The sequence below is a fragment of the Bombus flavifrons genome, chromosome 2 (genome assembly GCF_040668555.2).
Source record: "Bombus flavifrons isolate JBK064 chromosome 2, iyBomFlav1_principal, whole genome shotgun sequence".
NCBI lineage: Eukaryota > Metazoa > Arthropoda > Insecta > Hymenoptera > Apidae > Bombus > Bombus flavifrons.
The window spans coordinates 3,792,013-3,818,323 of record NC_138443.1 but is presented as its reverse complement, the minus strand read 5'-3'; the positions used below and the strand labels follow the sequence as shown (position 1 = coordinate 3,818,323).

Here is a 26,311-nt window from a genome sequence, read left to right as displayed (position 1 = left end):
AAATATTAATGAATACAGACGTCAACCATGTACATACATATAGTAATAACAATACATATGTATAACAATTCCGTACTCTGCCTATACTCTTCATATATCGACTTATCTCTTTTTCACAAACTGCAAAACTAACTTACAAATGTCGATACTGATAAGTTGCTGCACCTAAAAAGGAGTAAGACGAAGGAGAAAGAGAGGAAAAAAAGAGAAAAAATAAAGGAGCAGGAAAAGTGAAAGAACGTGTCTCACGTTTCTTGTTTCTGGGCAACAAGTCCTCTTGGAGAATTCAATAAAGTCGATGGAATGGTCGCGGAAATCGTCGTTGGAGTAGAGTCGCAAGTTCCGGTGCACGGAGTGGGCATCGAGGATCAAACGGTTGGACTCTGGAGAACCGATAATTACGGTGGCGCACGAAATAAGGGCGGTCGTATTACGGTGGTATTACACACTCGAACTTTCTAATTGATACGTAACACAGTCGAACCGCAGTCATGGAAACCCGGTTAAAGCGCGCACACCACCTAACGCCTGTCTCAATTACACACTAGCACGACTTATAATTACCGAAGCTAAAGGGTCCCGGGAGGATGGAATCGTGCTCGAGGTTCTCGTGAGGCGGTGCACGCGTCTTCGTTTCTAAAGGAATCCCAGCTTTTCGCGGTATTTTCATTTACAAGTGCTGGAATGTTTAACGACCGTGGTTACAGTTTCCCTCGTTTGTCGTTATTACGATAGTTGGGATGGCTGAGACTCTTTGAGTACGCTTCGCGGCTTCCTATGAAATTATGCATGCAATCAGACCGCCTGGTCCTCGTTGTTGGAACGTTATTGAAACGGAGATTTTTGTATATTTAATAGGATCAGATTCGTTTAACACATTCACTACCTTCTCAAAGGTGTCGAATCGTGAAATTCAGAATTTTCGAACAATTTCACAGGAAGACAGATGTGTATCTATTACTTCTTTAATTCTTTAATTCAGATACTTTCAACTCCTTCTACAAAATCCCACCCGTTTACAATGGAAACATTAAAAGAGGTTAAAACTTAAAAAGATACAGAACATTATACATGCTAAAGGGAGAAGGGGCCTATATTGCCAGGTATAGTTTCATTTCATTTTGTCGAGAAAGAAAGAGAGAAATAACGGTTGGCTATGTTGTCCATTAGCTGGGATGCGTCTCTCGAGGGTAAAAAGGCGCTCGATGAGGATGGGAGCTCCCTCTCGTCTCGAAACGCGGCAGAGGTGCCGGAGACGGAAGCGGAAACAGCGCCTCGGGCTGACGGAAATAGGGACAAGGTCCTCGTTCCACCAGAAGATGCTTCCAACTCCTCGCTTCGGCAGGGTTTGAATGTCAGTGAGTAAAAATGTTTACTTTTTAAATCGGACCGAAAGAGCCCAGGTATGATCGTGTAACTTACATGCTGTAAATGAAAAGTGGAAATAAAGCTTTAAAGCTTCATTTGTTTCCATTCTTCAAAGGCTGCTTTCATTGGTTTCAAAGAATTATTACAGAGGATTGTGTTGATAATTTATTATGAACGCAGTATTGATTCGAATTAAAGCATTTATTGTTTCGGTAGTTTTGACATATTGTAATGCATTAGAATAATTTATGTGCTTGAAATTGTATCTAAACAGGATGAGAAATTAAATATGTTTTATAATTAATCATTTACAGCCATGAATTACTACATAATAAATAGGTTATTAGCATCTCAGTTGAAATAATAAGTTGAGTTTTATCATTTTTAGAAGAGATTGGTTTGTTTTAAAAATTTTAACAGTTGTAATTTTGTCTAAAATCCTTTATAGAAGAGTTAAACGATAGAATAGAAGTGAAATTTTATCAATAAGTATTACAAACAATATAGATTGGTTATAATTGAAACGTTGCATAATTGGAAGTTTTGCATTTCTCTACATATATAATATTAAATTTCTTTAATTAAAGTTTTTTATGACTAATTTTATATCATAAATCAGAATTTCAATTTTATTTTATATACCTATTTGTTTTATCTGTTACTTATATAGATTGTTATCATCCGAGTAATTACATCAAATTAGTCTGTTAATGAGAACGTCTAAATAAATAAATAATTGCTACGGATAGAAACCAATATGCATTATGTTACATATATGTGTATTATTGATAAAAATGGATTAGGCAGATCACTATTAATAAACATCATCGGAGAAATTAAATATCATTTGATTGCTAACAGAAATTGCTTCAATTTACTGCATAGTAAACGACAGAGTTTACGTTGAAGCATACATAAATTAGTGTGCTCGATTATGTTCGCGGGGAGGCGCGTCTGCAGTCAACGAGAATCGTTGATTCTTGTCTCGATTAGTATCGACACCACGAATTAGCCGATTCCCTGCCTCGATTACGACGATAGGGATATTTAGATAGAATCTGACACAGGATTTTACAATTTACACATAGCTATATATTTCGCAAAGAACACCTTCAAAGACTGAAGATTGAATGTGCGGATGAATGCTAAGTGTAAGCGGATCAGTGTCGTTTTTCTGTGTGTCTCGTGCGGAGAGCTGACAAGTGAAGTATCGGTGACGCACGTGGAAAAGACGATGTGCCTAAAACATGGGACAGGCGGATCCGTCAATTGCAATTTTCGACGAGGAAATAAGGGCAACGGTCATTGCTGCTAATTAGTTAGAAATTGATAGGAAAAGTGAGAATTGACTGCCCTCAAACTGAAGGTCACTCGCAGATACGGAGCATGCCCTCGAACGACGCACGTGGAAAACCCGCGTGTCCCAACTTTTGTTTAATCATTACCGTTAATAAAATCAAGCAGCACCTCGACTTAAATAATACACCGTAAAAATAAGGAAGTTGGCGGAGAACACTAAACCTTATGGCGGGCGGATGGAATGAGTGCTAATAAAGACTAAATTTCGAGACGGCAGTAACGACTCCTTGGGGATTATTGTTGGTCCAAGCGAATATGTTAAGGAAAGCGTAGATAGAGAAATAAAAATTGGAGAAACGTGTATAGTATCTTTAGAAAATTAGAAACAGCTATTCTCAAAAGGCTGTTATGGAAATAGGAAAGAATTGTGAAGTACCGTGGATGAAAAAATGGACGAGTGTGTGATGGCTGAGTGGCCATAGGGAAGATAGTGCCTACTTTAAGTAGGGAAGAAATATAGTAATCAGTGCGTGACTCAAACGCCTCGTTGGCTGTCTTCCAAATTATCATGCATGGAAAATAATTTTTATAGTATAGCAGTTTATGGTGACATTCAATGCGCTGCCATTTAATCCAAAGATAGTATACTTTGCATGCTATTTATTTCGTAATTTATGTTTCTATATTTAAGCGATTAAACTTACACTATTGCAAAAATAATCCGCTTATTCGTGAACAATTGCTGCGTTTTAAAGAGAATTAAAAATAGCATAAAAATAGTCATAAAATTTGTTATCAATAAAACATGGGCATTGATACAAATTCATATTTTTAAGAACACAAACAAACATACTGATTCTAACTCGTGATTTATTTCATCCAAATTTCTGAATGGCTGTTTTTATATTTTTTATATATTATATATCATTTTATATATTTTTGTATACATTTTTATATTTTCAAATTTTCCATAAATGCATGAATATCCATAGTCTAATTATCAAAGATTTAAAACAATTTTAAACCGAAATGACTAAATCCAAGCTATCTATCCATAGCTATCCATGCAAGAAAACTATCCAGATATTAGCAAAAACAAAGTTGTCAGCTCCATTTCACGCGTTTACATCGTATTTTCACATAAAATCCCTGGTTTCAGCAGCATCAACGTCTATCACCCGTCGAAAGGGGGATATCAACGACAGATCCCGTAAGAAAAGGCGTAGAAACAAAGATTCGAAGAACTCCGACGTGGATCGACAGCGTGAGAACACGCAGGAGGTGTACGAGAACGAGATCAGGGGGAAACGAGGTGGTCAAACGAAAAAATCGAAGGATACCGCTGCGAGGAGGTATCGCGTCGAGCGTCGGAGGAGGAGAAAAAATCGCGAACGAAAGCGTGGAAGGAAGAGGTCCAAGCAGAACGGAGAGAAAAACGAGGCGCGTAGAACGTCCAAGTTCAAAAGAAGAATGAACGATGTGCCCGCCGCGCTACTGCTCGGCAAGATCGATGGTCACGTGGCGGAGGACAATGTTTCCGGCTACGACTCCTCGAACGTGACCGGGAGAGGTAACCAGAATCTCTCGAATGGTTCTGACGTTACCTCGCCGTTCAATCTTCAGGACCAATTAACTACCGAGGCCACGAAACGGTCCACGCACACCACATCGCGTTACAAGATGTACGAAGACACCGTCGAAAGGGAATTCTCGAAGCAACTTGAAAAAGAGATCTCGCGGACGCAGATGGAAGACCCTGCCAGCTTGGAGAACCGTATCCTGGGTAGTTCCGTGCCGAAATCCTCTCACAAGAATACAGAACATAAAGAGGATGGTTCTACAAATACGAACGAGTCGAAGTTTGGCAACTCGAGGTACGACGCCGATAAAATGTTAGGTTATTCACGGACGGAAGAGGATTTACCTATTTTGGATTTGGAGAACGAGGTGCTGGCGAGGACCTTGAAGGATTACAACGCTTATATGACGTCGAGCTTGAAGTTATCGATGGTACCCAGGCGGGACGAAATCGAGCATAGGAAAACTGGCGGATCGCATTTTCATGGGAAACCCATAATCGACGGAGTAGAGTTCGATAGGTTGGGCGGAAAGAAGAGCACGGAAACGATGAGCAGCACCGTGGCGTACGAGGAAGATACGAGAGGGGATTTATCATGCATAAACGGGACGTTCGTGCCGGCACCCCTTGCCCGCCATGCACTGATCAAATATGTAAAGTAAGTGGCTTTTAGCATGAATAATTCAACTCATCTCGAACACTGGTCAGGTACCTGGTTTCAGTCAATGCGATTTCTCTTATGACGATGGATCTTGCGCGCGTTTGTGAATTGAGCGCTGTATTATGTTCTCGTGATAGAGTAGAGTCAGAACGGAAGTAATTAATGCGAGTTTCATACATCTAGAGTTTTTATTCATGCGTTGGCAAACAATAATTTGGATATATTTCAGTCAATCGAGTTAGATTTAACGTTTTTCCGATGAATAGTATAGTTGATTCATTTTTGTTTATTTTTATTTAAGTGGAAACTTAGATAGGAACGTATAGCATTATTTGCTTAACATATTCATAATGCATACATTACATTATCTGCAAAAAATTAGCTACATACTGCATTGATTTAAAAAATAAAAGCTAATAATTTGAATTGGTTTACAAGGTTCTATGTGGTTTGATTGACCAAATGTTCCTTGGAATGGTTTGTTTGTTAACTGATGTTATGGATTAATTAATGATAATTGTTACGCTAGTATAACAATGATGATCGCAGAATTAAATTGATATGTTGATCCATTTTGAGAAATTCAAATTATTTTCACTGATATAAGCACAATATTATAATATTAATTAAAACATCTGGAGTCAAAAATCACTTTAAATTCCACATTAAATCAGTTTTATTATACTTTATTGGGGAACGTTTGACTATTTTAAGAATTTCAAGAAATCTAAAACTTTTGCTGGGATTGTAGATTGTAGAGAATATCTTTTTCTCTGGCGTGGCAGGAAAATGATTTTTCTTATGTTCCATTTTCCATGCGTATTGCCGCATATAAGTGTTTGCACACATTCATGTGAATGAAAGATACAGAGTTTGTCAAGTAACAAAATAATAATATAAAGTTTGACTATTATAAACACCAACATCATTATCGCATGTTGACTCACAAAAATCAATTTGATCATAATATGCCATTATACGTATTTACAATGATCATAAGTTTGACGTACACATAATATCATAATTAAAGGTTACCTACACTTCATCAAAACTAATATACTTTTGAGCGGTACGTAGTGAACTTTCAAATATTTTCAATCTTTCGAGGTTTTCAAACTTTCTCGATAGTAAAAAGGAAAAGGCGATTTACAAACGCGTGGCTTCTATCAGATATACGGAACGAACGTTTCGTTTTGAGCATTTTGTACAAAATCTTTAAGGAAGTGTGCGTTTTTTCTCCTTGGGAGACTCAGATGAAAAAGTCTATAATTGCTGTTCTTGTTGTTCGTTCCGTTTGAAACGAACCTTCTCCGGTTGGTAGCGAAAGGTTCCTTTCAAAGGCTCTCTCTTTTGCCCCTTTACTTTGATCCGTTCTTTAATCGAGCACACGCCTCCGGTCTACGCCGTGAAACGTCCCTCCATTGCTGCTTGAAATTTCCACTCCCTTCCCCTCTTTCGTCAGAAAACTGAATTACTGGGACAAGTTCGTAGCCGGGATTGTAGAACCAGAAAAGTTTCGGGTCGGGGGTCCCGAACTTTTCAATGCTTCGACGTGCTGGAATTACCTGACAGCACTGCAAAATATAAAAAGATCGTGAAAGTAAGGCAAGTGACTGTAATGGCAAGTAAATCTCGATTCTATCGAATGTTGAATCAGAAGAACAAGGAAGGTCAAAAGTTTGGAAACGTATTAGGAACAACATTGGAAAAATGATGACGATTCTAAAAGGCAATGAGTGATTATGAGGATTTGAATGTACCTTGTCCTCTTTCATTATGTAATTTTTTTATTCAATATCCTGTTACGTTAAATATTTTTATTGTCATTTTATTTTTATGTTTCTATATTATTTAATATATACAGGGTGGTTGGTAACTGGCGGTACAAGCGGAAAGGGGGTGATTCTACGCGAAAAAAGAAGTAGAAAATATAGAATAAAAATTTTTCGTTTGAGGCTTTGTTTTCAAGAAAATCGACTTTGAATTTTCGCTCGGTACGCGTGCACTTTATCACGTCTCGTTATAACGGATCTCACTGTAGATCGTTGTCTCGATGGAAAAATGAAAAAAAAAAAAAAAATTTTATTCTATATTTTCGACTTCTTTTTTCGCGTAGAATCACCCCCTTTTCGCTTGTACCACCAGTTACCAACCACCCTGTATATATGTATCTTATTTAAATGTATGTATTTCATATTTCTATACTCTACATATTTTATTTCTATATTTATGTTTCATAAGTTATTAGAAATTGTTGCGACAAATATTGTCTCGTATATGAAATTTCTTTCACAGCTTAGTTTATTTCATTCACCATAAATTAATTATTTAAATAGTAAAATATAGTAATGAAAAAGTTACGAGTCTGGGAGTGGTTCTTGTAATAATATTTTTCAATGATTTTTAAACCGAGAAAGCTGTATTTCAATTATGTTACTGAATTTGATAGACTTACGGGTTTATAACGGATCATAAACTCTTTCGCGAGAGTCTACATCATCATGTTGGAAACTATCGATCAGCTATTGTATATCTACCAGCAGCGTAAACTTTTGAAGTCGGGGCAGTAACCAATCAGGGAATTAATTTCCACGGGCAACCAATGCAAACAAAAGTTTATTACAAAAGCTCTCTTGTACTTCACTTTCTCGGCTACGAACTCCAAAGTGTCTTTCCCGCTGGTTTTTGGAGAAATCAAGGAAAACCAATTTACGTAGGTAAATCAAAGATGAAGTAGTAGATGATGATAAATAATTCTAATCGTGCAATGTAGGTAATGAATTGTTATGCTTTGCATATTACATAAAGTTTATTATATCATTTTGCAAATTTTTAAAAGTATATGATTGCTATTTTTCCAAGATCGTCGATACCAGGCCACGAGTATTTGGAGGCAGATTACGAGTGTGCTCCAGGATACTACATGGTGAGCACAATAACTAGACTACTTTGCAGAAATCGTCAATGGGTAGGGCAACTTCCCAAGTGCAAGATCAAAGCGAATTTTGAAGGTGTGTGTATCGACGCTTCTTGTGACCATGTTTGCAAAGAAGTGGATGGTAGGCCAGTATGTTCCTGTTACAAGGGTTTCCGGTTGGAAGATGATAAATGTATCGGTGAGTTATGCTTGAGTATCTTCGCTTTATCAATTGTTTGCCTCTTAATATTTGGATATGATATAACCAAGCTGTGGATATTTATGTATATTGTATAATTCATATTTTTGTAGACACAGATAAGAAATTGAAACTTGAATATAAAAGAATGCTTTATTCTCCAAATGCAGACTAGTCATAAATCCATAAATATTTACAATCTAGACGTAATACTTAACTGACCATGTTTATATGTTTTATTTGTTATTCTATCAAAATGTTCTTTTTTTATTATTTAGTGTCGCATCAATCGCTTGTATTGGTTATTAGCATATTTGGTGGATGAACAAAAACGGTTACTTGGATTCAATATTTAAAATTTTCAATTTTCAATATTACATATTTGGAGTATTTAACGTTTCAAGTATAAGGTAATCGAATCATAATGCTTGATATGTGTTTTTATAGCTGGAATTGCGTTTATTACACATTATCAAGCATATATGGAACGCTTAACCACATAAATCAGAGACTATATCACGTTCATCTTTGTATTCAGCGTTGCGTAACAAATTGTTTCGAAACGTTAATCTCCTATTCCATTTGCTAGCGATTAAAATGTAAAAAGCTAAAAATCGGAGTATGTTGTATGCACGAACATGGACAATTAAGTGTTAAAATATTCTTTAATCTTTTAAATAAAAGCAATAATCTTTTAAGTTTTTAAATTTATGTTCGTTCATTCTAATTTACATATTTTATATTTTACTATAATTTTAGTTTATCGATCAGATGATTTTATTGATTAATATTTCCAGAACAAGATTTTATAAGATCATTACTCGTGAGAAGCGCAAAACGTTCTCGATGTCGACATGCTGTAAAATAATCATAACATTTTGCGATCTAATAATATTTTGATAGTCCACCGGTTCGAAGATTTCTTCTACGTTTTTATCCCTCTCCTTTTTCTTTCTCTTTTTTTTTAAGCGGTATGAATACTAAAACGTAGAAACGATACCGTTTTCCCTCGGAAGACGAGCTGTCGAAGCGGTAAAAAAGAAATGTCTCAAGATGAAATATCGACAGGATACTCGTTGAAATATTGACGGCTTCCGCATTCTGTAGGAGACAAGTTCTTCCTGTCTGTATTAAAACATCAACGATTTCGTTTCTGAAATCCTTCCTTGTTTGCCCGTGGAATGTATTAGTGTCCGTTCGTCATAAAGCTGAAGGGCGATTATAAATTTTTATTTCAAAGTTCCTTTGTATATCCTGAAATGAAAGGGACGCTGGATATCGACAATGACGCACTGTTTTTATTTCTTTCTCAATGTTTCTCGCGTTTATTGCAAGATAGATTTTAATTTCAAAAATGGATTCACAAGCTGTTTTTCGATATTAATCACGTTGGTTCAGTTTAAAATGTCAAAAGAAACAAAGAATCAAGAACAAATTTTTTTAAATTAAAATATTTCTCTCGGGAAATTTCTTTAAATAAAAATTATCATCATATATTCGCGATAATTAAATGTAAATAGGATTATAGAATTCTCGGGTGAAAATTGTATTAAAAGCGTAGGAAAACACAAATTGAATAAGTTCGTTGATTTAAGTTGAATGAGAAAGTAGTTTAAATCAAGCATAAATTCGAATTAACGGATTCTTGGAAAAATTAGCTTGTAGCGAACGGGGAAATGTCGTTAATCTAGGCGAATCGTAAAGACAGATAATCCGAATTAGTTAAAAGTCCAGCTTAACCGAGTCTAGTAAAACAAAGTTCCACTCAATTCGACGAGGTATACATGTATATACGTACAAAATAAAAGAATCACTGACTCGAATAAATTGGAGGAACAAGAAATACGAATAGAATGAAACGTTGAAGTAACTAAATTTCTATCAACGAGATTCAGTGTATTTACATATTCTTCGGAAATGTTTTTCCCCATTCAAGGATTTTATTTTGTCCTTTCGAATCTCGTTCGTATCATTCCACATTATGTAGATTGTATCAAGTTTTCGAGAAAATTTTAACGAAATAATAAATAAGAAATAAGAGCTATTTATTTAAAAAACAGATTTCTCTTACTATTGAAACGATTATATTTTTGAAAATAATCAAATAAAAAATCAAGAAATGCCATATTCGTAATTTTTTAAAAATATCGTGTAATATTAAATCTAGGGCTATTACATTAAAACTATTTAGCTTGTATACAGGGTGGTTGGTAACTGGTGGTACAAGCGGAAAGGGGGTGATTCTACGCGAAAAAAAAAGTCGAAAATATAGAATAAAAATAAAAAAAATTTTTTTTTAACTTTTCCATTGAGACAACGATCTACAGTGAAATCTGTTATAACATACCGCACGCGTACCGAGCGAAAATTCAAAGTCGATTTTCTCGAAAACAAAGCCTCAAACGAAAAATTTTTATTCTATATTTTCGACTTCTTTTTTCGCGTAGAATCATCCCCTTTCCGCTTGTACCACCAGTTACCAACCACCTTGTATAATTCTCTGTGAAAAACTATTTAAGAAACACGATATGTACGTCTTAAAGTATTATTATACTTACAATGGATTAACCGCGCTACAAAATGAGATCGGAAACGCAGACCATCACGGATGTTAGCTAAATTTCAGAAATTACACGTACTCATTAAAATTCAGATGTGAACGAATGCAAGGATAACAAGGGAGGTTGCGAACATAAATGCGTGAACACGCCGGGATCCTTTCGTTGTGAGTGTCCGAAAGGGATGAAACTAGACGAAGACAGGTTCACATGCAAGGGTGAGTTATTTGCACCTGGATATACATCCTCCGTGAAAGAAAAATATCGTTCTGTCTCTCTCTGCCCTTCTCTTTGAAAAAGCAACAAGTGTAAACATCGCGAAAAAGTCTACGCTGTTTCATCCATGGCTATAGTTGGAATTTCGAACATGTGTTTCCTATTTGCTTAGAAATGTTATCAATTCGCTTCTTTTTTAATGTTTTGCTTAATTTAAATTGTTTAATTTGTTTTTATTTTAGTATCCTTTGTATCGGATAATTCATTTCGAATGTTCTTTTATGTCAATATGTTCTTAAAATTTACGTTTTAAGAATTTATGTAATTGAAAGTACTACGCAGAAACTGGTGTAAATAATATTTTAATGAATATTGTATTACAATTTTCTGATAGTTTGATAGAATTTATTAGAAGAGATAACGTAAAGTAATATGCAAGAAAAATTGGATGAAGGCGTTTACATGATGGAAATTTCAAAATTAATTAACTAAATACAAATTGTCGCAAATAAAAAATGTATTTACACCACTTTTCATTTTCTCGAACGTAATTAACCAAAACAAGAATGTCGTATACTCCTTCAATATCCGCGTCAATTCAATTCAAGCTCGATCCGCTATATGTAAGAGAAAAATGTGAAATGGGATATGTAAAATAAAATTACTCGGCCGCTTTCATTATGCAGACATTAACGAGTGTCTGTTGAACAACGGACACGGGCCGTGTCAGGATACGTGTCGGAACACCATAGGCGGCTATGAATGTTCCTGCGATGGTCTACAGGATACTGTTCTGTCAGCCGACAACCACACGTGTCAGGACGCAGGTCCCTGTAGCGTCAACAACGCCGGATGCTCCCACACCTGTCTCTCCACGATGGGACGAGTATTTTGTCTCTGCCCTGATGGTTTCATCCTAGAGGATGATTGGAAGACCTGTCAAGGTAATAGAATTTCCTGATCGCTCGCCATCTTTCCTGGTCCTGTCCATTGTTCCCCTCTGGAACATTCGAATGACAAAAACAGATTTTAATAATATGCTATAAGAAAGAATTGTGGAAAATATGGAATAACCATATGTTTCGAGCGAGTAAACGAGCGATTCGTACAATTGGGAACGTCATCCTACACAGTCAAGAGACTTCCTAATTACTCTCGTCAGAGAAATCGAGAACGTGTGTAATACGCATGTATGACAGGTTTATAAACGACATTCTTTCCCTTTGGGATTTTAATCGTCTTTTTGGCTAATGTATAAAGATCTTCTTCTATTATGAATATGCTATTGTTAGAAGTGTATGAGCTACAAATAAAAGCTGCCTACCATTTAGTAGCTGGTTTTCAAAGTGCTCCTTTTTCTTCTGACCATTTACTCGAACGAATACAATATCAATCAATTTTTATATTTAATTTAAATTCCATGTTCAATGAATATATCTAAATGGGGAAGCTTGTAAAACATTGCCAGTTACATGTTTTCAATTTATTATTTAATAAATCAAATTTTTTATCTAGTTTTATCTAAGCATAGATCGAGTCGCGTGACAAAAGGATATCCATGAATTTTTGGTGTAAAGATTGTTATCGTTCTATTATTTTTTACTGCAATTCTCTTAAAATGCAAAATAATATTTAAAGTAAACAAAAAGTACAACAATTTATGAATTATCGCGTTTAAAAAGATTTCTTTTTTACCTCCTATTAAACAGTGCAATGTAATCGCATGCAATATCCTCTTCTTCATCTATGAGAAGCTTTACTGAAATACATACATAAATAAAAGTTTTAGCATGAAAGTACCCATCATTATTATCTCGATGAGTTATAACAGAAGTAACATCGATACTAGGAAGATTCATTTATTGAAAAAATAAAAAATTATAGCGCTTAAAATAAAAAAAGAAATAATAGGATGTTTTATTTCTTTTCTAGACGTGGACGAGTGTGCCCAACCAGATTTGCAAACGGAAATGTGCCGGTACGGTTGCATCAACACGCCAGGATCTTATCGATGCGCCGAACCAATGGAGTTGAAGGATCAACCGATACTGGACAGCTTGTCGATCACATGCCTGCCAGGCTACGAGGCCACCCCCGATGGAACTTGTATCGGTAAGTGGTTTAATCCGTACGGGTGATTTAACAGGAAGTTGGATTTGCCAGCGAAGCCCCGCGGCAGACACTTTTCACTGCGAACATCCACTCCGCTGTGTAATACATTGTACTTCGGTTGCCTTGCGATTCTTGTGATTCCATGATTTCCATGCTTTACGATTTACGAAACGAACCACTGGTTTTAAACGCAGTTTAAAACGATTCACCAAATCATCGAATGACGATACTAAATCTTTTGTCATTCGACGTTTCGATAATTTGATTTAAATTGATCAATCGTTTCGTTATTTAGTATTCTAATAATCGAGATTTCATAAAAATATTTGCTTATATTTTGATCTAAACTTTGAATATTTCTAAAAAAGATATGAAATAAATACTTGACTCTTGTTTTTATAGTTTGCATTAATAAATTTTTCTGTATTCTGGATGCTACTCTGAATACACCAGATAATCCAGAATAAACCAGATTATCATTCGAAAGTAAGGTTTTTCTTCTCACTATGTCGTCACGAGTAATTAGCACAGTTTACCGTATATTCGTTAATGAGATGGACACTTAACAAATATCGAGTTACGAATCGAGTATAATTCGTTTCCATTATATTTCCGTAGTGTATTTAAAACAACGAGACGTCCTAACATTCGTAACGATGATATTCTTCACTGGTCGACATAATTGCGTTTGTCGTTCATTTCGCGGTGCAAAATTCCAGTATAGTCAACTGATGGGTAGTACGATAACAATTCCCTATAGGGAGATGAGCGTCCTAACGAGATTCTGCCGCCTGGCCCTAGTCGTGCCCCATAATACCGTTCTAGACGATCCGAGTATATACGTAATCGAATTAGCCTGCACATGGATCCACTCGGTAGGCGAGCGGCTTCTCTGCTGCAATATTGGGTCGAGATTCTGGATCATCAACTGTCGGAAAACTGTCCGAATTAATGGCCTCGTGGCTGCTTCGAAATGTTTCACGTTAGCTTAGAGAAAGCGTTTCTATTATTTTCCATTTCTTCGTATAAATTATGAATAGAATCCATTTTTATGAATTCATTTTTATTTATTTCATTTTAACCAATGATTCGCCGATTTTTATGTATTTATAGGAAATTTAAAATTGCAAAAATGCACATACTACGCAAGTTCATAATTACTTGGATAGAAGGATAATCAACTTTTTATGTTATTCAACTTTCAATGAGATTTTCCACTTTTTCTAAGCATATTTAAAGAAAATGTTTGTTGTCACACACTTGCACTGTTGCTTCGTGGTTTGAATCTTCTCAAGATCAATTTTCTAACAAGATCTTATTTCCGACTTTGACCTTTGCGACACCTTCTAAACCAATTTGGTTGAGCAATCATTTGAGAGAATTGAAATAGAGATGAAAAGATTTCTAGATGATAAGTTTCAATTTTCAAATAACTTTTACTAACAAATACTATAATTAACAATTACTATAAGAGACTTTTTTATTCATTTGTTTTCTACATTCAACAATGCCTTTTTATAGTGACAGAATCTTCCTTGGCGATTGAAAATAGTCTGAAATGCAAGTGTGAAGTGGCTAAATTAACAACTTTTGCTAATACTCACGACTAAGGATCAGAATTTATCAGAACTTAGCCAGGTTGCTATTGTTTCCTCATGTCGTGTACGAATTACAAATCACTTATCACCGCAACTATCTAAGTGGAATTAGCCAGTAAGATTGCCATCATGCATCATTTTCTTATTAGACGAAACGTATAATCTACTTGTGTCTCGAGACGTTGGCAAGAAACTTTGATCTTAAGCGCAACTATCTATCATGCAAAACTTGTCTCAGCGACTGCTCAGTCTCTGACAAACCATCATAAAAGCTTAACTGATAGGATCAGCCGACTCTATTAATAAAAGATAACAACGACAATTTATATCTTCGTATAAAGTATCTGAGTGTTTCATTCAATTTTATCATTTGATTATCATTTGAAAATCTTGAAACTTGAAATATCTCTTTTATTCCACTTTTCTTTGACTTTTCTATGCTGGTAGAAGATTTTTATCGTGGCGACAAATTCTTTCTATTTCACATGTTTAAGGTAAAGAAATATCGTTATACTTTAAACGATAAAATTGTATGTAGTACATTTTACGAATATCTAAATCTTCAGATTTATCTCTTAACTCGAATATTCTTAACCGCTTATTAATAAGGTTTGCCTCTTTCAAACTTCTTTCTAATTCTTCGTTGTATTCCATTCAGAACGAATGTTTTCAATATTCCGTAATAATTCCCGAAGATCAAATGTGGATATATTTAGTTTCCCTCTCAAAGCTCTCTTTTACAGAAATTCGCTGCCGTTGAAATTTTGTCACTGAAATTCTGCCAATATTCTACGAGAATTACAAAAAACCAGAACCAGTCACTGCGAAATGCGAACTTCTTTTCTAATTCATCATTGTTTTTTATTACAAATTCGTTCGGCATTTCGCAAGAATTATAAAGTATCAAATGTGATGAAATTTACTTTTCCCTTCATATACTTTCTTTATATATACAGCGAAGGCAAAGGAAAGAAAGGAAAGAATGATAAGCGGGGAAATGCAACTTTATATCTATCTATTTTTCGGCTTCATAGTCTAGAAAAAGGATTTGACTTACATATTTCTAGTTTTCATTCATTCCCTTACAAGTGCTAGAGTATTCACCACAATACAAGACTCGTACCGTACTCCCTTCTCAAAATATATATCCTCTTCTTTCAATATTCCGCAAGAATTTTAGAAGGCCAAAGAGCTAATCATCGCAAAACACAGTTTCCTATGTTCGAACCTCTTTCCTAATTTTCTAACATCTTCCATTCGAAACGAATTCTTTCAATGTTCTACGAGATTTTCTCAGAGCAAAGAGTCAAGCGTTGCGAAATGCGACCACTTTTCATTCAAATGATTGTAATATTCTGCAAGAATTTCCAAAGGTCAGATCATCGAGTGTGGTAAAACTTAATTTTCCCTTCTATAATAATTCGTCGCTATTTTCCGCTAGAAACGGAACATTCTTTAGATGTTTGAGATGTTTACGAAAATAAAAAGCGCAAAATTCACGAAAAACCGCGAAATTCGGTTTTTCCTCTTTGAACCCCCGTTCTAATTCACCACCGTTTTATGGTTACCATTCGAAACAAACTCGCTAGGGGTTGCAGGAAACAGTAGTCGAGAGAAATGGTTTGATTTAAGGGGATTTCGTCTAAAGGAACCTGCACGTTCACAATTCTGATTACAAGGTGACAGTTTGCCGGAATTTCTCCCATGGGTTATAAAGGGTCGGTTGGTTGAGATGGCAGGGACAAATGTGAACTTACCGTGAAAATGGAGACGAATTCATTAATGAAGTTATGCTCGACTCATTATGTGATGCACGAAGCGGTTAGTTCCGGCCGAGTTAATTCACAAAAATTAAAAATTCGAAGAGGCAATTTATCGGGAAATTTCATCGAGTTTAATGCACTTTGAATTAAATTTTTGGTCTGGCGCTTCGTAAATCGTGGATGTAACGATGATTAAGTTTTCATCCATGTTATTGTGGTGTTTCGTTGCGCAGCTGTTGTTGACAATTTCGAGAACGGTGTGATTTCTTACTTTAAATTGTTGGAAAATTATGGAAGAGTTCTTCTTTTATCGCATAAGTAACGGAAATTCTTCTTTTCTTAATAAGGAAATTTACTGAGATTTGTGTCGTTACTGAAAATATTTTACACGTCAGAATATACGCTTCTTTTTAAATATTTGCTGCTCTTATTTTATTTTATTTAGGTTTTTATTGGGTTCGATAAATTTTTAGAGAATTTTTTAAATTTACGAATACCTTTTTTTATTACGAACGAGATACGAATTGTTTTCGGAATCTAGTCATATGGATTTATTTCTAAGTTACGTACGTTTTTTATGTCCTTTCATTTCCAATATTTTCCAGTCAATAGTTTTACAATTTACAACAATAATTCGTTGCTCGTCGGTATTTTTGAGACTCGTGATTTAAAATATTTCTGTTAATTGGGTTTTATCAAGATAGAATCAAGGAATAATCAGTTTCGAAGAAATATTGTATAAAGTATGAATGATATTTGTCAAACGTAATACCAATTAATTATGATAATATGAATGTAGTACCAATGATTATTAATATTTGATATTGAGAGGAAAAGTCGACTTTCTTGTTAACGAACAAATTCAATTATTGAAAAATAATTCATTCTGGGAGCATCAAATTACTAAAGAATACTTGGAACTTTTTATCGAAATGAATTTCAATGAAACGAATTTAATTCCTTTTATTATCTTAATTGAAATACTTTCAAACATAATGAACGTTCATTATTGTTAAATTGGCTAATTAGTTCAAAATAAACCTTTAATTATCTTCGAATTAAACGTATTCTTGTTTCTACGTTTTATTATCTCTGAGTGCAGTAACATCAACTTTCAATGATACGTATGAATAAGAAATAAAAATTTGGTATGTGTAATCGAGGAAAACGTTTCGAAAATATCGTTTTAGAACAGTTCTTGCACAAAGATATTGCAATTCCAAACTAATAAATCATTCTAATACCAAACTGATCTTTTGAAAAGCGATCACAGAAATCTTATTTTCCGTCTAAGAAGGATTCCAAAGCTAAAAACACGCTAAAGGGATCTGTAGATAGGATTTGAACTGATTGACGACCAGTAAAGCCTTCGTAGTAAAGGATCACAGAGGAAAAGATTTAATTTCTGAAACGTGACCTACATTCCTTTTCTGTATGATTCTACTACTACATTGGAATATAAAGTATAGTATGCTAGACTACGGATATTTATGCAAATTCATATTTTTATGGAAGTAATTAAAAATATGCAACGTAGGAAATTGTTTTACGTACTAAATATTATAACGAGTACTATATTGTGGATATCTTATATATTTTTGCATATTACATGCATTCTGTGCATTTTTGCACCTTCAAATTTCCCATAAATTATAAAATTTTACATTCATAACTAAAAGCTGAACAAGACGCTAGTATACATGAAAAATTTAAAACCTACATGTTTGATTCCATTGAAAATACGAGATTCGTAGTCTCGTTATACGTACATACATATGTATATCCTCAAGAAAAAAGTAAATAGAAATCGATATGAACGTTATCATTAACGCTTTTACTCTTTTACCATCATTCGCTATTACCATTTTCCCAGTTTAATTTCTTCTTTGGTATTAGATTGATACAGTGATAAGAAATCAATATGTATGATGAAAAGATAACTAGATAATTTCCTAAATTTCTTTCATAAAAATATGAAATTTTTGTACACACAAAGTTATGACTTTTGAAAAGCAACGGCGAACAGATCTAAAAACAACGGAAGACTAAGGAATCGTTCGACTTTTAACTGCAATTTTGGTTTGCGCAAACTTCTCTATTTAAGAACTTTTATCAACGAAGATTAACTTGGAGAACTGTTTCGCGAATGAATAAAAATGGAAAACAATAGCGCGCGCAGAAGCGAAAGGAGGTCTCTTTTTCTTTAGTTCCGTAGAGTTTCTGGCGGAATACGCGGAGGACATCGTAAAAGTCTTTCAATGCGGTCGCAAGAAATTCTGAATTAGTTTCGTTCGAGTCTTTTAACACGAGCTTTCTTATGGCGAAGGGATAGCTCATTTTTTGGTACCTGTGTCGAGTATCCGTTCGTTTTTCGACGAGACAAGGATAAAGAGACGCGATGTACTTTAGGAAAGCTAACGCTTTCATTCCCTTGCCTTCATCTCAGTGCAAAGATATCACGCGTTTTTTCTTTTCTACCGCTACTGAATCAGTTTCACATTACGTCCGCTTTTTTACTAGCGATATTTGAACCGCGTTTCTACCACTGTGGGCTCTCTCCTTTTCTCCTAATAATTTTGCGAATCAAGGAATTTTTTGTCGTATTTTCTTACTGCTTAAGCCACTGTTCTGATTTATGTTTATTTTATAATTGACAATAGAGTTATGCAAGGCGCGATCGAATTACATGTACAAACGATTTGATTTTTTGCGAAAAAGTAAGGAGAAAATATAGAATAAAATATTTTTCATATGACGCTTCATCTTTGAGAAAATTGAATTTGAATATTTTGTTAAGCATATCATTATTCTTATTATCATTCTTATATCATTCACTATTTTCTCAGGAAAAAGTATATCTAGATTTTTTTCCAGATCTTTGGTCAACTCAGTTTCTTGCACTGTTTCTTCAGTTATTGTGCCAATTCTTCCGTAATGGTCCTACAAAAACTGAGCCGTACGTGAAAGTTTAGCCGAGTATTATTCATATTTTCCTCGGTCCGGACGAACTTCTAACAAGATCCTCCGCGAACTCTCTGCGATTCTACTAAGTTTTTACGATGGCCCCGTTGCACTAGATGTGAGGAAAATTGTAATTTCTCTTTATTGTCTCGGTATTTTCATTACGCTTCAGCGAAATAGCCTGAACATCGGAAAATTCGTTAACTACCCTCTCAGGATTTCCATCATTATCGTATTTTCATTCTTCTGTCTCCTTTTTTTTCTAGTTTTCGTTGTAGTTCATCTGGACGTGACGTTTCCCTGGCCAAGTTTCACCGACGTCGTTATAAGTTCAAAAAATTGTTAGAAGAGTAACATTCCATAAAAATTTACTCTCGTGGCCAAAGTACCCTTTTCACTTTTGTGGAACACAGCGTTCGTTTTTATAAGTGTCTCATTACCGGTTAACTTTGTGCACTTTTCGCGAGAGTTTGTTTCTCTTCCGTGTACGTATGTGTGCAGCGCTTTTCCTTCATTTTGAATCGTAGCAAAGAAGATAGGGGATGCGTACAAACATTTTGACTGCTCGTGTCCATCGTTATTTATATGGTTATTTACATCTCTTATGGTTATTTAAATTTCTCTTTTCGCGTTTAGAAGCACGTCAAACGGTAATTTTGTTTAGAAAGTGATTGGTATGGAATTAATGAGGACGACCACTGAGAAATGTTTTTGTTGGAAATTCATTTCATTTTCTTTGCTTTCAGTCAGGATTGCGTGTCAAGTAAAGTAGAAAATTTATATGTAAATATTTATGAAAACGAGATATACAAGGTGTGCCATGATTTAACAATCGAATTTTGTTATATGTATTCTACAAATAAAACTAAGAAAACGATATTATATAAGGCATACGCAGGCTCACAAAAGTGTTCGAACACTTGTAGATTATGATAATTTTATGAACATATTATGCATGTTATAGGAAACGTTTTTAAATTTCATTGACACTCACGAGATTCGACTATCGAGATGATATTGATAAAGTTTGCGATCAATTCGGAAATATATGTCGGGTTAAGGTTAGAATTTTGGGCGCGTAACAACTCTTCATGTGAATTAGCCATTGTTTTACACAGCCGAGATTATATTTACACGTATATACAAGTCTACTACAAAGATTAACAAATAATAAGTCTAGTGAATAATAACGAATTATAAAGTAGCTTAACGAATAATAAAGTTAGTGAAATAATAAGTTGAACAAATAATAAGTCTAATAAATAATAAGTTTAACGAACAGTAAGATTAATGAATAGTATGATTTACGAATAATAACTTTAATGAATGCTATTAACACTATTTTTGAGTTCAAACGAATCCACGGCCAACGGGATAACTCTTTACTAAGCGTAGACTGATCTTAAGCACAGAAATACGATGGTTGAAAACTCGACGTGTCACTCTCCAAAGCAGTCGCAAGAATGCCAGCCTCGTCGAGATTTTTCTCGCTGTACGATTGCATTTGTTTTTCTATACCCGTTTGGAAGCATCGAGAAGGTTTCAAACGCCGTTGCCAGGCAGACTCGTTGGAAGCATCGAGAAAGTTCCAAACGCCGTTGTTAGGCAGTTTCTGCCTGGAGTTTGATTAGTAATACAATGTATGACCCATTGTATCACACGTGGCTAGGCCCGCTCCCGAGGCCGCATGCCGCCACAACCACATTTCTCGGAAAACTCATACAACCACTCCAGACCTCCGTTAGGCAAAACGTACATCCCGTGACCGTGGCTACGTTCGGCGATCAATTGTCTTCTCGAACCCAATCTCGCTATCACAAATCTCGAACAATTACAGCTATGATAAAATCTAGGCTGGAGTACTAGAGGATGTTCCCAAAATTTCCAAGGAACGGCTTCGGCTTTCCTTTCATCTCCGACATATACATGTAGTCGTATGATTATATACAGGGTAGTTGGTAACTGGTGGTACAAGCGGAAAGGGGGTGATTCTACGCGAAAAAAGAAGTCGAAAATATAGAATAAAAATTTTTCGTTTGAGGCTTTGTTTTCGAGAAAATCGACTTTGTATTTTCGCTCGGTACGCGTGCGCTTTATCACGTCTCGTTATAACGGACCTCACTGTAGATCGTTGTCTCGATGGAAAAATTAAAAAAAAAAAAAATTTTATTCTATATTTTCAACTTCTTTTTTCGCGTAGAATCACCCCCTTTCCGCTTGTACCACCAGTTACTAACCACCCTGTATATTCGATTATGTTGATTAGTTATCAAGCTTAGTTTCTTTTTTCATTTTATCTTATTTTATTTTCTTTTGTTTTGCGATAAGACAGTTATTGTATGTGACGGACGGTTTGTTGAAATTTATGTTTTAAATTTTCCAGTTGCTGAATTATGTAAATGAATTGTACAGTTCAATTGATTGAACGTATCAGAATATGCTCACGATTCGGTAACTAGTCGAATATATTTGTCATCTATAAATACGATGAGTTGTGCATTCACCATGCAACAACAAACGGAATTTTATATTTGTCCAAACAGCGAGTCACAGCATAATGTAATTAGTACTCTGCAATTAAATGAAGCATTATACCTGCAAATATGTCGCGGAATATTTGATAAACTGAAACATAAATCACAGTAAAAAAATTACTGCGAACGAAAAACAAACAGGAGTCCGGCGCGTGTTTTTCTCTATGAATAATCTAGTCCTCTGAAAAAGAAAAATTGTTCTTCTAGTTAAAATTGAAATAAATGTATTTGGATATCTATAATTTATAATTATGAATTGTAATGGAATATGAAAATACAAACAATGAATTTGATTATATTATGTAAAAAATACTATATATTATTATATTATACATTATTATTTTCATACCTTTAATTGCAAAATACTGATTTTATTGAACAACATTTTTTTTATTGAAATCTAATTTCGTAAGAATAACTAAGTAATTCAAACATAATTTATATACGTAAATATGTTTGTTACGCATGTATCATGTGTTACCAATATCGTTGCTAATTGTTTCAATAAGCTTGCGATAACTTATCGTGTGGTAACGTAACATTTTCCTATTATTGACAGCTAATGCGATATGCTGTTAATTAATATACTAGTAACTACCAACAATGAAACAATGAAAACAATGAGTTGAGAACAAAGCTAACGGAGAAAAGATGAAAGCGTTGAGAAGTAGATTTTAATTAGAAGACAGAAACTATTACAAGAAGAAATTTCCGATGAAATTTAAAACCGTATAAAATTTTTGTACTTCATATATACACAGGTGTCATTGTGTACATGACACTCTGCATTTTGACTTTTAGATTAGTTGGTGGATAATAGCCTCTAGTGACTAATGGTCGTTCGCCATCAATGTCGAAAACACGTGTGCCAAATCAGAGAGTTACAAGCTTAATGCTGCTTACTATATAATTTTCTGTGCCTTTTGTGAGTGTAATACAAATGAACAATGCATGTAGGTGTGTAGTTTCAAATTATTTATTCGCTCATTTTTATTCGAGGTGTTGCGTTCGAAAGATCTGAATCAGAGTATATAAGGTTTCAATGATATTGACGATGAGGTAAGTTAAACTTACAAAAGATACTGTTACAATTTTATTTTATTACACCCTGACATTAGGTTTTGTATAAAAACGTATATTGTTACGCCGATTCCATAGTCGTGAGTGGACTGTAAATATTTATGCAAATTCATACTTTTATGAATATCATTAAAAAAGATGGGAGTGTTTAATACGATTTTAAACATGATATACTTCGGTTTTATCGGTATATAAAAATAACATACGAAAATATATAAAAATGTAATATATAAAATTTGAACGTTTTAAAGTAGTTCTATAGTTATGAGACGAAGTGCAAAAATGAAATATGAAATAAAATATGCAGAAACTGTATGAGATATTCTTATCGTTAGACAATATCGAGCAATGGAGTTATGTAATAGCGATTTCCGTTCTCCAATACATTTTCTTCCGTCAACTGCTATATGGCTGTGTTGGATCGATGTCTACCATATGCGCACACGGGTCTCATGAAGTAGTATAAAAAGCTGTCTAGCTCAGCCGAGAGTTCTCAGATTTGCCTCCAAGTTTCACAATGAATAACGCATAACGTGAAGCGTTACAAATTGTTTCAGACTTGACTAGAAAACTGCATTGAATTTTCTTACGACGAAGATTAATTGTAGCTCGCTATTTTTGCGCCTTGATATGTACACGTACATGCTTATCTCTGTGATAGGAACGAGCCAGTTAAAATTTACGTGGCTTCAAAGAAGACAGACACATGAACAAGGTGTTGAGAACATTTGAATCTTGGAAAGTTCATAAATCTTGCATCCTCTCAAAACAAATGTATCCATTTTTTAATTACAGTTTAGTTATTACCAAAACTGTCTGTGAATAGATACCTCACAACCTTTAAAAGCAACGGAATTGTCACTTTTTAAAATGATTTATGTACTTCATTTTATACTACGTCATTTATTAATTATAATAATATGAGAGAGATAACAATATGTTAGTTTCAAAAGACAATATCTCACATACACCGATCTAACGAATCTAACTCCTCATTTTTTGCACCAAATTCATATTTCTAATATTAAACTAGATCCTCTCATATATTCTTTTCACATTCAAGAGATATCAGCTCGCAGCAAGAATGCGCACAACCAACAATAGAAATCCTATGGGACAAAATCACGGGGTATTGTATCGATTCGCCACAGAGTTATCCCAGGATCCGGATAAGGTGGACGAGAAGGGACGTTTCATTGCTTGTTCATTTTGTCGGCGCGTCATTATCACGCGGATAGTTCTTGTAGTATAGCATATCGCGACCGTAGGTCGTGAAAGGGACGGAAGTCGAGCACTCTTGGCGGTCATTGAAAGCGCTCGAGGCAATCGCAATCTGGCCGACCCTTGTACGTCTATTTCGGTCAATTTAACGCCACCGGGTGGACAATTGACCGGCCGGTCGGTGGTTGACTAGCGAAAGAATGCAGACACGTTCACGAGGAGTGGTTGTATGCGAATGAAAGGGGCCTTCCGTCGTTTTCCCTCGACTACCCAGACGATGAAAGGTCAGACACGTTATCAGGCGCGAGTACACTCGCGTGGTGAAACTTGAACTTTGCGGAATGTCGATCGATACCAGTCGGTACCACGATAGGGAGGAAACGCTTGTTACTGCTAGAATAACGCAGGCCAATGTGGTATTCCATATCGTCAGAAATTTCTCTTTCAATTTTACAAACGATATAGTGACTGTTCTTCCGTTACGCGTTTATGGAATTAGATTTCTTAAGTTAAGATATCAGACCGGTCGTAAAGAGTCGGACGTTTTTGATAGAATTTGCTATCATAACCAATGATTAGTTCTAAATTCATTTGTTATATCGATACTTGTCAAGGTACATTATCTTCTATTATTCCATTATCCTTTATATTACCCTATTTGCAATTTTGATTTAGTTAGTTGGTATCGACTTATAAGCTTCTCTATTATATTTTTACTAAATAATAAATACAAACTTCAAAATACCATATAAATACAAAAAATCAATAGTTTTTAGTAACTTAAAAATGTACTTTTCGATTTTACTAAACACTTACGATAATCACAAACAGTGGTATCTCACCACCCTGATTAGGATATTCTCAGGCAATGCACAGATTAGTAAACTAACGATTAATTACTATCTAGTTGAAACAAATGGCTTCCAGTCAATAACACGTCACCGTGTATAATATGATCCATCGTATAAACTGAGGCCTTCTATGTGCGTTTATTGCAGCGCATCTGTAAACTGAGCACGCCACGGTCGGTTTTGAAAATTTTAAATCGCGATCGTGAGCAGATGGAAAAAGAAATGGTATTCCATTCGCGTACTCTCCGAGCGTTTAGTTTCGCCCTTGTGTTGTAGCTTATGTCGTGTTGCTTCTCATGCATAAAATGTAAAATAATTCTGCATTTGTTTGTGTAGATATCAATGAATGTACGGTCGACAATGGTGGATGCATGGAAGTTTGCGAGAACACAGACGGAAGCTTCTTCTGCGCTTGCGACGGTGACGAGAAAGCTCTGTCATCGGATGGCAAATCTTGCGTGGGTAAGTTTCTTCTCTTATATTGAGCGTTTCATAACTGTCGCTTGATTAAGTATTTTGTAAAAACGTTTATCATTAATCGTCTCTGTACACAAAAAGTAATTTTCCGTACGCACAGGAAGCAGCTATAACGATATTTTTTTTAAATATGACACATGGACTGTGTCCAAAATAAAGGATAATATATGAAATGAAGGATATCGTATCTCTAAAATGCTATGAACAAAGCTTTTATTATATTACGGAGAGAAATGTTATCGTGTATTATCAATTACCATTAAAATTGAAATTATATATATGTAAATGTTATTTATAATTACGACGCGTAACATATGTACAGATTCTTCGCATCGCTAATATATATTTCGACATTTGGAGCCCAAAATTTTCATGTCCAAGTATCTTTTATCAAAAGATGATGCATCTATTAATCAAGAAACGTCCCTTCTATCATTGCTTACCATGTTCTACTCCATCGACCAACAATTTTGTAGCAGCTTGTACACGGCTCGTCCCTTGAAACGTTCCCTTTTCTTTGGAGAGAAGTTTCGGATCTTCTCCTTTTCATTCGACTCCTTGTCCCATCCTCTAGGATCATACATCATTCGCGCGTCTGGGAAACGCAATATGTTCCAGTGACACGGGGGAAATTTCTTGGCTGCGTCGTAATAATGCTATCGTGGACACGCGCGCGAACGTTTCTGCGACAAGCAACGTTTTTGCGATTAATACTTACGACTGAGTAATAAGTTCTCCTTGCTAGACAGACGTATTCACGGGACAACGACAAATTCGTCCACGTTTCTTGCAGTCGGATTCTCATGCCTCGAACCCTTCATTCCTCTAGCTTCGTATTATGCATGGCGAACTTTGTCTATTTTTTTTTCTTGTCACTCTTTGTTGATCCACTTTTCCGCATATGGCTACTGGTAGTT

The 26,311-nt window shown here is 35.1% G+C and overlaps 1 protein-coding gene across 3 annotated transcripts in view; it reads left to right on the top strand.

Annotated features, from left to right (window-relative positions):
* Positions 1 to 26,311, top strand: part of LOC138187238 (uncharacterized) — a 78,515-nt gene that overhangs the window by 26,955 nt on the left and 25,249 nt on the right. The window contains exons 3-9 of one of the 3 annotated variants that reach the window (XM_069127821.1): positions 1,171 to 1,358; positions 3,830 to 4,904; positions 7,770 to 8,023; positions 10,677 to 10,799; positions 11,484 to 11,741; positions 12,730 to 12,909; positions 25,254 to 25,379. In XM_069127821.1, coding sequence (XP_068983922.1) covers positions 1,171 to 1,358; positions 3,830 to 4,904; positions 7,770 to 8,023; positions 10,677 to 10,799; positions 11,484 to 11,741; positions 12,730 to 12,909; positions 25,254 to 25,379 — 2,204 coding nt within the window. Of the gene's footprint in view, positions 1 to 1,170; positions 1,359 to 3,826; positions 4,905 to 7,769; positions 8,024 to 10,676; positions 10,800 to 11,483; positions 11,742 to 12,729; positions 12,910 to 25,253; positions 25,380 to 26,311 lie in introns of all 3 variants that reach the window. The other 2 variants (XM_069127815.1, XM_069127830.1) reach the window with 2 other exon arrangements.